Raw genomic sequence first — 13,061 nt, 5'->3', positions numbered from 1 at the left:
TAAGGTGCTGAGAGGCGACTAATTGACTCGTGATTAAAGTCTTTGCCCAAACTCAAGCCAGCAGGAACTTCCAGGATTCCACTGACAGCTTGATTCTTCTGTATGATATGACTTTACCACCATGTTTATCCTCCTTCCTACGTGGCTTTTAGCTGGAGAATGAGCCGCCACACCCACATCTCTTGCTGTGTGGGAGACACGGGGATGCAATGGTGCAAGGGGAGGAGATTCTGTTGATGTTTTGTGCCTCTTTTCTGTCTATATATCAATCCTCAAACTTGTATTAGTACCCTGCTTTTTTAGCAACTGCATGAGAATGACCATTCAGGCCCAGAGAGGGGATTTTTCAACCTCACTCTGGCTTAGGAACACCTACATTGAGTCAAGGAATAGTTCATGTAGCCATCGCTGTGAGCCTGGATCACAGTTTCTAATGCTACTTTAAGAGAGTGTTGGAGCATCTGTGTTATTGATGCACAATTTTCTCACATCCAAAATACTCAGACTTGAAAAATAATTTATTGACATCATTTACAGGTTTTATAAAGTCAAGCGAGACCAAATCAAATACAAAATACTATTAATCTCCCCTCAGGATTCAAGTATGAATTGGAGCAGCGTGGAAGCAGACTTCACAGCCGGTCACACCAGTACTGTGATGTCTCAGTGTGCATGGGCACCTCGACGTGGTAGACCTCTTGGACGTCCAGAGGAGGGGTGTCGGGGGGGCTGTTGACTCCAGAGTCACTATCCGGGTTGGACTGACTGAGCTTTGCTGTGTATTTGGCCTCTGGCGTCTGCGCAGGAAGTTCTGCGGGCCCAGCCGGCCGCTCCGCCTTGGGCTTGATGTTCTTGAACTGCTGCAGGCGGATCACGTCCCTGTTCTCTCGGGTGCAAGGCAGCAAAACAGCAACGTCGCTTCGGAACTTGGAGCTCATGCCGAAGTAGATGAGTGGGTTGTAGAAGCTGGCAGACTTGGCAAAGAGGCGGGTGATGATGCTGGTCGTGCTTGGCACGTGGAAGCCCCAGGCCGACCACATAGACACCACAGCATATGGTGACCAGGCCAAGATGAAAGCTGTGCAGATGACAATTGAGATCTGGAGGGGAACAGGAGGGAGCAATTGTCATTCATGGAATAAAAGAGGAGGAATTTGTTTCACTTGGAGTTCAAGCACCCGGTGAGAATAACAACTTGAAAATACTGAAGTGGGACAATGACTTAAAATGACCAAATTGGTATGTGAGATACGACTAACCCGGTCAGTCCACCGTCCCTCGGGCTACTGATACTGATACTGATACTAAACCGAAGTCCAGATTGTGACTGGGAAACAACATTTTAACTCGGAATATATTTGAATATTAGACACGGGATGTGTAGTACATTGGTATGCTATACATCCTGTTACCACAAACACTCAAGATGTCAGCTGCCACAGGCACTATAGAAATTGTTACTTTCCTTTGTTTCAAGTTAAACTTATTGTGTCCTTTTGAGTGGATTTATTTGAGAAAGCAAAGTGGTCGGTGCCTGATGGCAGTGATACTTTGTTCTTACATAAGTTGCTCTTGATCATGGTGGAAAAGCAAACAGCTGCAAATATGCACTGTACTGTTGTTATCTCTCCAGTTTGCTGTGTGAGTGTAATTACATTTATGAGCTAAAGGTATTTAATTGTAAACAAGCCTAGATGTAAGATAATAACCGCTTAAATTTGACAGAGAAAATGCTGAGGTACTGAAATACACAACTTGCAAATGGAGTAAACACACAAAATATAGATAAATATAGATGTTTTCTTATGATCCTAAAGTAATGATCATGTAATATACTTGTAATTAATTGTCTGTATAAAGAAAAGACCTGACAGAATTCCCGGCAATATCATTCAGATGAACCTGCTACTTCACCGTTGCTTATCGGATCAGTTTTAAATGGAATTCCAACTGCATCATGGGGACCAAACGGACTTGCATACCCGAGTCACATCTTTCTCCACCTTCCTCTGGCGGGAGGTGAGGAGGCCGTCCGACGACATGGCGTTGGTGCTCTTGACCGTGTTGATAATGGAGACGTAGGAGAAGAGCATGATCATCACCGGGATGAAGAAGCAGAAGATGAGGATGGAAATGATGTAGGACTTGTGGATGGTGGAGTAGTTGGCTTTGGACCAGTCCACTTCACAGGTACCATATCCCCGGTCTGTGACCCACAAACACAACGGTAACGTCCAATAGCAGCACTTGTATCGTTGCACCACTGCAAGTTTAGCTCACCTGTGTAACTCCCCCATCCCAGCACTGGAGCCAGGGACCAAAACAAAGCTCCGGTCCAAATACAGATGAGCGATATCGCTATGGTGTTCATGCTGATGCACTGACCTTCATAACATGAGGGGGAAAAAAAATATCCAGCATCAAGTCGCCTACACGCGCTCAACAAAGTCTGCAAAACTGGGGAAAAGTCAGATGTTCTGACTTTGGCAAACATGGAGCAGAAAAAGTGAGAGGCAAATTATGATCAAGCTCGAATGTCAGATGATGACATTTGTCGAACAATGAGGGCTTTGAAGGAAATAAACAGATGTGGCAAAAATGTTTGGTGAAAGGACCTCAGTTGACTCTCCTTCATATAGCAGAGAGAAAAAAAGTTGTTTGGGATTTTGAATAAGTGGCTATGTATTCTTTACTTACAGATCACTTGACACTGTCTAAACTATATTTACAAACATATCTGTCTAGTATCGTCATGGTTGTCACCTGAAACACTCTTTCTCAGTGCCGTCAGGGTGGAGAAGTTTTGCTGACCTCTAGATCTCGTTGGTGCCTTTTGCTAATAGGGTGGATTGTATTGGGGGAAGGATGGAGGTCTGCGGTAGGATTGGCGGAGTGTCCCAGACCATGACACTGTTCCAGATTATTATGGTGAAAAATGAGCTGAGCCCAAAGACACAGTTCTACGTTCCTAGACCAATGAGGTTGAGGCTCTTCCGCATCAAAAAAAGCCAGTAGTTTAACCAGCAGGGAGGATGGTGGTCTGAATGAAATGGTTCTGCAAAAAGTTCTTAAACTTAAAAGGGTGATGCAGTGCGAAAGCGCCTTTTGTTGACCAGGGAACGCATCAGTATCCACCATAAAAGCTGGAGGGTTTTTTAGGGAGACGAAAGAATTGAGGAGCTTGTGGTGAAAGAACATGGAACTTCTTTAATACTCTTTAGTATTGGACTATGTATTTTCAATCCCATAACTGAAGTCAACACGCTTACTACAAAAGTGACCTCTTGAGGTTTGACACTGCTTTAAACGTTCCCCTGCAAAAGGACCCAAACGTCTCAAACTCCCGGACACAGTGAAATCCCAGCCTACGGTTTGACTGTAAAAGAAAATGATGAGGTTCTACTGCTGCCAATTGCCAGACAAGCCCCACTGTCACCAGATTTACAAGTCTTGCTTTTGTAATTGCCATGTTTTTACACCTAAGCAGCGCGAGTCTCGCTTCAAAATGACTTAATCACATGGTGTTAAAATGTATTTTTAATTGTCGTAGACATGCAGTGGTTCTCTTTAACTTCAACATGCATTTTTCTGAACCACCGCTGCGATTCCTTTCGCTCACCTTTGTTTGGGTGACATCCCTTGATGTATCTGGTGACGCTGATGACAGTCAGAGTGTTGATGCTAGCAAGACCGAAGAGCAAGGTGAAGAAGCCGTCCACCTGGAGGAGAAAACAGGGCAGATGACTGTTATCCCAGCTCCAGGATGTTGGCGAATACCTTCCTAATTGTTCCAGACTTCTGTCTGTTGCAGCTGTTTGCCTCACATCAGACTTATCAGGTGGAGATTGCGGGTTAGCGCTCGGTCCTGGCTGTCGCTAATATGTTCCAGATTGTTTGCTTCGGGGCCTTTTATCGTGCAGAAATCGCATCAGGAAATGAAAATGGAAATTCTCCTTTGAGTCATATCTGAGGTTCTCACCAATTCTAAGGTAGAGCAGGTATCGCTTTACTTCATCGTGAGGACACGATGATCTTTTAATCTGGAGCGCACCAGCCATCTGGCCGCTGAGGAACTTCCAGTTGACATGGATCACTCGAGGGCTTTCTCTTTGGCTTTCGTGAGTGTGACTAAATCTAATTATAATCACGGATCAGGTTTCCTCTTCCACAGAGTCCATCGCTTCATGGTGGGAGTGAACTCTGGACAAGATTTCCCATTAGATAAAACAACAGTTTCACAGGTGGTCGCCGCTAACTGTGCTGGTTATACTGCGAGGAGAATCCAGTCTCAAAGTGACCTGTGAAGGACTTGACTAAGCTTACAACCGCTCATGTCAGATCACGCTCGGTGCCGTAATCTGCTAATGCTTCTCACATGTCTTTCACCTTGCTACCTTTGTCTCTCCTCTCTGATCCTTCTCTAGATTTGGAATTACTCAGGCTATACTTTCGTGAGAAATAGGGAGGGAAATTAGAGGGAGGGATCATGGGTGTCGGTCCTGCTGCTTGGGTGACGGCCCAGTCGCCCACAGACATGGCAGGACTTGTTTGCCAACACACGTTCAGGTTGGAAAGGCCCTAAAGCTTTTGTATTTTGATTTTAACAGCATGGACTTTAGGGTCTTGTTTTGGTGAATAGTAATAGTTATTCATCTTGTGAATATCCTTGTAATTTCCCCAATATTATGTTGCTCTTCTTAAGCAAGGTTAAGGTTTAAAATCATTAAACCAAATGGTATATCAGATCGGCGTGTGCTGGCGCTTGTCTTTTGTTGCTCTGAAGCTTGAAGCACCTGAGCACCAAATGGCACATGCATAAATCAATTTTGATAGCTCATGCTCTCCCCTGCCAAAAGTTGAACCCAATTCCTTCAGTCAAACCAAGCATAACTAGCAAGCCTCTAGTCTTGCACCAGATGATTGACTCCGCACAGTGATATGGCGGCGCTGCTAGCCTTGAGCGAAACACGCTCATTGAATTCTATCCCAAAGTATGACAAGCATGTCTTCTGCGCTGAAGAAATGAAACGTACTTCCGGATTTACAGCTCTGACTCACTGCAGCGTAACCCCGGCTCGCTTCCCGTCGGCTTGTTGACAGGTGCCGTACCACTTGGAAGAGTTTTCCCCATTTAAAGTCCTCCACGTTTGTAATCTCATTACAGATTTAACCTCCAACCTAAATGGCTACCGGTTTAATCCCCCCCTCATACGCTCACTCAGGACCAAACTTCCACTTTATTGTACCACATAAATCTGGATTTTCCCCCAAGACAAATAGATAAATGCATGACTCCAAGGGTTTTGCCATCACTTAGGTTTTATGGGCGACATCGAAAGAAGGGGATTTTACCTGGCAGGTCCAGATCCAGGTGATCAGAAACCCATCGTCCTGGAAGATATTGAATATTTCCAGAATCCCTCTGGAGTAGCCAAACACTGAGATGCTGGCATCAGAGATGGCGAGATTCAAAGTGAGAAAATCGGTTGGCTGGAGCGATGACCTTTGTCTGTACAAGACAAACATCACTAAGCTGTTGCCAAACCAGGACAGCCATCCTGCGGAGAGACAGACACGGCATACGTTGCTTGTTTCAACTGTATTGCGCAATGGGATGATATGACAACACAATTGTACACGCAGGAAACCGTGGTTTTCACAAACACATTTTCAAAGGCATAAAGGGTTTTACAAATAACAAAGGCAGCATCAGCAGACACAGGGAAATGCTAGAGTAGTGTATGAATAAAAAGAAAACTTCCAAAATGGCACCCTTACCAAGGACCAGCAGGTAGACGCCGATGATAGTTTCTCCCTGTTCTGAGAGAGGCGGCTCGCTGTGCAGCGTACTGAGGTTGTTATTCCTCCATGGGATGTTGACCACTTTCAGTGGGGGACTCCTCAGCATTATTTCCATGGCCGAAACCGTTGATGTCGAGGCATCCAGTCCTGCTGCCCACCGTCTGTACCTCTCGCTATGGTTTTCTGCAGACACCTCACGGGCCAGACGACCGGTATTTTCATTTTAAATCCAGCTTAGACTCTAATACCTCAGCGCTCACTGTCCCAATGATCGTGGCTCTAATCCTATCTTTGTCTTAACAGCTAAAGACGCTGGTTTGGAGGGATACCCAGTAGGGAAACGTCTGCTCTACTTAGTTTCATGAATAGAGGCGGTTACTGAAGAAGACTTTTTTGAAGTGACACTGACCGGGGTTGATTCTAAATAGTAAGACAATGCTTCAGCAGTGATGTCACCGACTTATAAGGTATAGTTTCATAATGTTTCATGTTCCATTTGGGGTCTTGACTTCTCTGTAAACACCACACTCAGTCTGGCAATAATTAGCTTTGTCCAAACCTTCGCAGGCTTCACACAAGTCTGCTACGATGACTCACAGTCTTATCTCCAGAGACGTCTTCTACCTTCCACAAATTACTTCCATTTCCGAATGCATGACTTAAAGCCGGTGTGCATGTTTTCATTCAGCTGAAATGTAAATTGTGGTCATGCGAGTGGAAACCAAAGCTGTTTGAAGTGAAGTGTAAGTTGGTGAGCATTGTCTATAAAGTTATATACTGTTCAGACTGTTGATTTCAATTCTTTTATACTTAAATCTGCACCCCATTTTAGCAACTCCACCGTTCTGCTTCTCACAGTGACCCTCTCTCTCTCTCTCTCTCTCTCTGGGTAACATGACCTCCCCTCCCCAAAGTCTGTCTCCCTATAACAGTATCCAGCTTGTTTCCATTCGCTGGCAACCACAAAGTGACTTTGCTGTCCCTCACGATGTGAAGGGAACTGCTCCAGATGCTTGGGCGCTTCCGAATTCTCCTCCCCATCAGCTATGAAAGCCCACGGCAGAGAGAGAGATGGGGAAAATGAACCTCTGACCTTGACTGTCACCCGTCCAGCAGCAAACACAGAACCCAGTCATCGTTCCTCCCCCACCTTTCTCCCAATGGAGCTCAAGCTTTGCAATGATCCGCGTGCGAGCAGACGTTCCCTGATTCCAGCATGGAATAATTCTTCACGTCAAAGCCCATGGCACCACAACTGTCATCGAAGCTCTTCAATGTGTTTTCACACAATTACAGAAATTTTGAATCGAGCTCTTTAACTCACACATGAGGTCCAGACACATCTGCTGAAGTGAGAACTTGTAACAGGCGAAAGCCTTTCCTGCTGTGTCCTCCATGTCAAAGACAGCTGCTTCTGAAAATGCACCGCTCACGAGCACAAAGGTTAAAGGTCAAGAAGAAGCCGCATTCAGCAGGTGCGAAGGTCAAGAGCCGAATTTATGTTCAACATCAAACATGTGAAGTGTTTCCTTGAAATGTCCTTAAAAAGAGGCTTATCGCTTCTATCCCAGACTGGAGTCCCACAAGGTTCAATTCTTGGACCGAATTCTTGAACAGAATGGTCGAACATACCTTATGCCATCAGTGGCTGCACTGCTGAGCAAAGGTCAGCGGTGAGAAGGCGGAATCCTCCCTCTGGGTTGGATTAAGAAGCCCACTAGCAAACTCTTGGTGACTAAAGGTTTTTAGAGTCCTGAAGCGAGGGTTCGGTTTTAACTGTCAAGAAGATAAAGCGCCGCTAAGTCCTGGTTCAAATGGGCAGTGATATCTGTTTGGTGAAAATGTTCACCTTGAAATTGGAAAATTTGTAAGAATGGAAAACCCTGACCTTACAAGTCCAGCGGCGAAGACTAACCTAACTAATATGGGACGCTAATAGTCCAGTCAGCGAGACAAGGAGATGCTTTGTGAGGATGAAGAACAGCTCCGCTGGAGGAGATCTGACCGTTTTTTTTTGTTTTTTTTCGCACCTAACTTTTAGCAAGGTGCAAACAGCATTTAAAATGATTTATGGCTGCGGAGCCCGCGACGGCTGTATGTAACGTCCGATCCATCTTCTTATGTTCACAAACACTGAGGCCACTGTAGGGCTTCAGGTGATCACTTCCTCACTGTGCGTCAGGACAAAATCCGCCACGCGTGGTTAAATGCTCACAATTTTCCAAATGGAAATCCACAGACACAGATACTTTTATGGAGGCGTGTGTTAAAAGGCTATGAGCTGTCTGAGGGCGACAAAGCCTCTCTTCACACCGGGACATACACCAGGTCAAGAGACCAACACAGACGGTGCTCAAATAGGTTTCACACACTTTCTCTCTCGCACATGGAGACATTGGATTGCTTGTATGAAGGTTCCACTCAGTATCTGATTCTAAATGGGCTGTCTTTCTATTCCCAGTGTGAGAGGTTTTGGAACACTAGGCAGAATGGCTGGAAGGCGGGAGAAAACATCATCATCTGGAGGGACTATATGAGTTTTGGGGAAGAAATGCAGCTGGTGGACAGGTGAAGGCAAAGGTCCAGTAATGAAAACTTGTTAAACACAATGGCCTGTTCGCATGTTTACACCTTCTTCTGAAGAGAGCAGTGTGAAAAGCTTCTTCGCGTTTGGTGCCTTTTTTTAACCTAATAAAATAGTTGCTGCAAATGTAAATAAGCAATTTATGTTTGCTTTAATGCGACTATTGATTTCCCAATTCCCGTCAATCATCACCTGATTTGGGTCTCAGGCAAGCAGCACGCATAACCCACCATTTAGTGGCCAAGACATCCTTGATGTGCAGCAACAGTAAACTTGGGCTGTGTCCCATTTCTCACCCTAACACTGGGTTTTGCGCGTTCACGTCTAAGTGTCGAGTGTCCCAATACTCCTAAGACAGAGGGCACTCACTGTTCACCACTTGAAATGATCCCTTCAAACCGAGGGAGGTGCGGAGCTGACTTGAAACCAAGTGGGAATATGAAGTGTGGATAGATACCAAAGTACTTTATTTAAAAACTATGTTGGACCACAGGGACATTTTAGTAACAAGGACTACTCTTCCATTTGTTGACTTTCTCTCATATCACACGTTAGTGATCCAAATGCTCGACCGTGTCCGACAACATGAACAATACAATATGTATGGACAACAGTATGTTTTCTTTCTGTCAGTATGTTTTCAGTTCATCTCAACAAACAACAGTCAGCTAGCATCCAGGCTAACGTTAACATCCTCATACCTCATAACACAGATCTATCACCGCAACATAGTGGCGAAGCGAGCTTTGGCTCCGCCCATTTCTTCTCCGTTGGTTCACCAAACCAGGTGAGATGATCAGCGCCGATGCAAGAGGTTGCAACAACATTGGAGCTGGCATTTCCAAAACGTCTCCAATACTCGATATGGAGGAAACAATGACACGTTGTCTTTACACGTGACATCATGAAATGTTGTCCCAATTCTTAGGGACGTCGATCACTTCACTATGTCGTCGGCGGACACTTCATAGTGCAGGGCACTCAGAACCAAGTGCTAGAGTTATGGTGAGAAATGGGACACAGCCTTAACCTGCCCATGAAGTGAATACCATCATCACAGCAGCAGCTACTTGAAGTCAGTTAAAGAGGTAGCAGTAGTCGAGCAGCGTTCTGGATGAGCGTTTGCGATTGCAGTCAGTAAGGAGCCTGTAAACTTTAAGGATCAAAGTGTGGCAACAATGTTGGCAGCCACAGAGGTGAAGGCCAGGTTCTCAGGTGTGTGGGGTATGGAGTTGTGGTGATGGAGAGGTCTTGGTAAGGACAGTCTTTCTGTGCCAGGAACAGTCACTAAGAAAGCCCTGAAGACAGTCCGAGGCCCCATCTCCACCATTTTTGACCAGTCGACTGTAGAGTTCAAGGCGGGTCATCACGTCTGACGTCCTGGTTCTCGGAGAGGTGTGATTTGGTTTAAAAGACGACACTCAGGTAAATGCTAGTTTGTGCTGGATCTGTCCTTGCGATGGACAAAAATTACCACACATCCCGGGACACTTAATGTCAGTATTGGACTCAGGGAAAGACCATTGTTTTGAGCCAGTTAAAACATATTTAAGATGTTTTCTAAAACATCGCAAAAAGCCAAACAGGCACTCAAAAGCAGTTCGACAAAATTTCCATTGGGAGCCAAAAAAATGACATGGCTCACATTTGTGGCCATAAAATGGACTCGTACAAACATTTACTTGGGCACAGGGTCCAGTTTGCACTTTCACTGCGCCGGTGTGTGTTACTTTATGAGCTGCTCAGATTGAAGTTTAAAACAAGCTTCACAGCGAGGGGTCGTATTTGACATGAGGAAACACGAGTTTGACAACAGGCCTTGGATGTGGGACAAGAGGCCTCGTTGAAATGTCATTTTTAATTTCCACCAGCATTATAACTGTCAGAATCTGGACTTCTGTTCCACCTCAGCCACTTCTGTGTGTAACCGCTCCGCTCCGGAGATTTGGGACTTTAAACCATCACCTCCTTACTGACTGATAGATCCTTCTGGAAGAATGTTTCTCTGCCCACCAAACAGTTGCAGGACATAAATGGAGTCAAGGCAAGTGTCAGTCAACATCACATCAAATAAGCATTTCAGAAAAACCCACTAGATGCTCTCAGCTGTCTTTAAACAGCCCCCGCGGGTTCCTGTGTTGACCCCAGCGTGATGGGAGGTCACAGGCCACACCGTTATCCCCTCCCTCGGCGAAAAGACTCATTTGCAAAGATGACACCGGCGTTGCACCTGATGACCTCGTGACACACGCCTGTTAGGGCCCAATTAAGGAGGAGCAGGACGACTTTCATACTGCCCTTGTGCTGACCGCCGGGTGTTTGAGGGCCCCTTCACTGCTTCACTTGCAAGTTTCAGGTCCTTCGATTCCACTCAAGAGATGTTCCATGTATGTATGAGCTGTGGCAGTTTGAAGGAGAGAAATAGTGTCAGTGTAATGTTCCGTTTGGGGAAGCAAGAATCTTCTTCACATCCGAATCAGAATCAGAATCAGAATCGGTCAGTGGTCAGTGGGGAGCCCACCAACTAGGAAAGTTTTTGGAATAACGTGCTGACAGAAAAAATAAAATAAAATAAAATAAAATAAACAACAAAGGCTGTTCACAAATTCAACCGTCTAACGGCCGAGGGCAAGAAGCTGTTCCTGTGACGGGAGGTTCTGGATCGACCGTAGCCTCCTGCCAGAGGGAAGAGGAACAAACTAGGAACTGTTCAAATAGTTGTGATATTTTCAGGTCACCACCAGAACAGCCAAGAGATCCTCAGATACCTGCAATGGAAGTCGGTACTTGGGTTAGTTTCAGTATTTCTGACCAAACTGTTGCCATTTGAAAACTTTTCAAAGATTTCTGGAACTTCAGTGGTTGAGGCACTGAAGTTCAGTCAGAACATTATAAAGATGCTGAATATTCACTCACTCACTCACTCAGTCCATTTCACATTTTGTTATTCACGACCACCGACTGGGACGACACCCAAGACACTGTGTTACCTAACGTAACCATCTCCATATGCAAAGACTTAACCTTTCAAGCCCTGGTGCGCTTTTAAAAGGAATCATTTTCCTAACCACCTGGACAACATACCAGACAGTCCGTCACTTAAGAGCGCAGCACCTGGCCTGATCTGGACTTCCACTTAAAACACCGAACCACGTGGTGTTATCATGTTTGCTTGATTCAATAGTTGCATTCGCCCTTGCTTGCTTGTTAACATGTCGTCTCAGTGAGGAGGAAATCAAACTCCTCGACAATGGTCGCTGAATTGATAGAGACGGTTGTGTCCAATCATAAAATCCATACATGGTTTCGACTTTCTATGACTGTGCAGGATTCTGGAATGAACTGTACTGCCATTCCGTATCTGGTCAGCCCAACTGTGTGTCTCTCTTGTATATTCTGTTTTCAAAATCCTGTCAAAATCTTTGTGCATAGTTTGAGATAAATTATTTTGATACACATTTTGACCTACTACAGGACACACACTCCCTCAATATGCATGTATATATCTACACAACTTTAGAATAAAATAGTCTTTACTAAGAGAATCTGTTTTTGACAGAAGATGGATTTCATCTGTGATAGAAAACTGTGATGTATGGTCTCACTTGTTTGTGATGTTGGTAACAAACGAGACTATGTGTCTCCTGTCGATGTTGGGTGAAACATGTCTGAAGTGTGATTTGGTCTTGAAGATGACACTCAGATCGATGTTGTCTGAAACATTCAGAGATGAAAACATGAATAATAGCCACGTTATTTTGGGTCTGGTGCTGGCTGCATGTAGTAGAACCAAATATAGGTGCATCCTCTTAATACGCATTCAGTTTCTCCTTTCTTTGCGGTGGATCTGACCAAATTATTTTCAAGCTAAAAACCGATCCCTTCCTCCAAAAAGGGAAAACTACTTCAGTTGCTTATCTGCGAGGTATTTTTGGTGATAATAGCAGTGATAAAACGGAGCTGTTTGCCATCTGGCTTAGCGCTTTCATTCGAACATCCCTAAAGTGAAGAGCCGTTTGAGATAGTGGAAACTCTGCTGGAAGCAAAGAGTGTTCACCTTGTTCCCTTTAATGTAGCCGATCGCTCTTATAGTAGCTGAAGTTGAATGAAGGATCAAAGGTGCGAACAGGGCCATGCGATTCTCCTGTCAGTTAAGGCCCAAAGCTGAAGATAGAAAACAGATTTTCTGAGAGGCATTACAGGATCAAAGGATCAAATACTCAACTAAAAATTAAAATTAAAACATTCTATGAATATGACCAGTTAAGTCAAGGTTGCTGCAGCTTATTTTCTCTGTAATATTTTTCAAACACGCAATCCTGTGAGTTCCTGAAATGTTTCCATAGTTGTTGGTGTGTTTTGCTCACCAGTGCCACTGAAACATGAAGTGACTGAATGGCACTATTTCAACAGTTTAGATGAGCTTTTCTGCTGGGTGGTCTTCTTCACTTCTGGACAATTACTGGGGAGGAATATTTTTCCTCCCCAGTAAGATATAGCTTTTTATTTTTATAAAAATCAAAGCACATAAAAACTATCTTTGAACTAAACTGGATGTTCAGAAGATCACAGAAGTTCAACATCAAATTTAAGCCTCAATTTCTAAGCATAAATTCGTCTTCAAATGACAAGCAAAAAAGAATCTATTCTGAGATTGTGATGAAAGTTTTGTCTC

At 44.5% G+C, this 13,061-nt stretch overlaps 1 protein-coding gene across 1 annotated transcript; it reads right to left on the bottom strand.

Moving 5' to 3' along the window:
- Positions 1-506: 506 nt before the first annotated feature.
- LOC128765356 (opsin-5-like) lies at positions 507-7,212 on the bottom strand. The gene is made up of 6 exons (XM_053876056.1): positions 5,779-7,212; positions 5,353-5,558; positions 3,620-3,719; positions 2,281-2,385; positions 1,983-2,206; positions 507-1,100 (listed from the first exon to the last, which is right to left on the bottom strand). Exons 1-6 carry the CDS (start codon positions 5,915-5,917, stop codon positions 633-635), a joined length of 1,242 nt encoding a protein of 413 aa, XP_053732031.1. The 5' UTR covers positions 5,918-7,212; the 3' UTR covers positions 507-632.
- Between the last annotated feature and the right edge of the window lie 5,849 nt (positions 7,213-13,061).

Source organism: Synchiropus splendidus, chromosome 9 (assembly GCF_027744825.2).
Source record: "Synchiropus splendidus isolate RoL2022-P1 chromosome 9, RoL_Sspl_1.0, whole genome shotgun sequence".
NCBI classification, from domain to species: domain Eukaryota; kingdom Metazoa; phylum Chordata; class Actinopteri; order Syngnathiformes; family Callionymidae; genus Synchiropus; species Synchiropus splendidus.
Note: the sequence above shows the minus strand (reverse complement) of the source record. Positions and strands in the feature narration are given on the sequence as shown.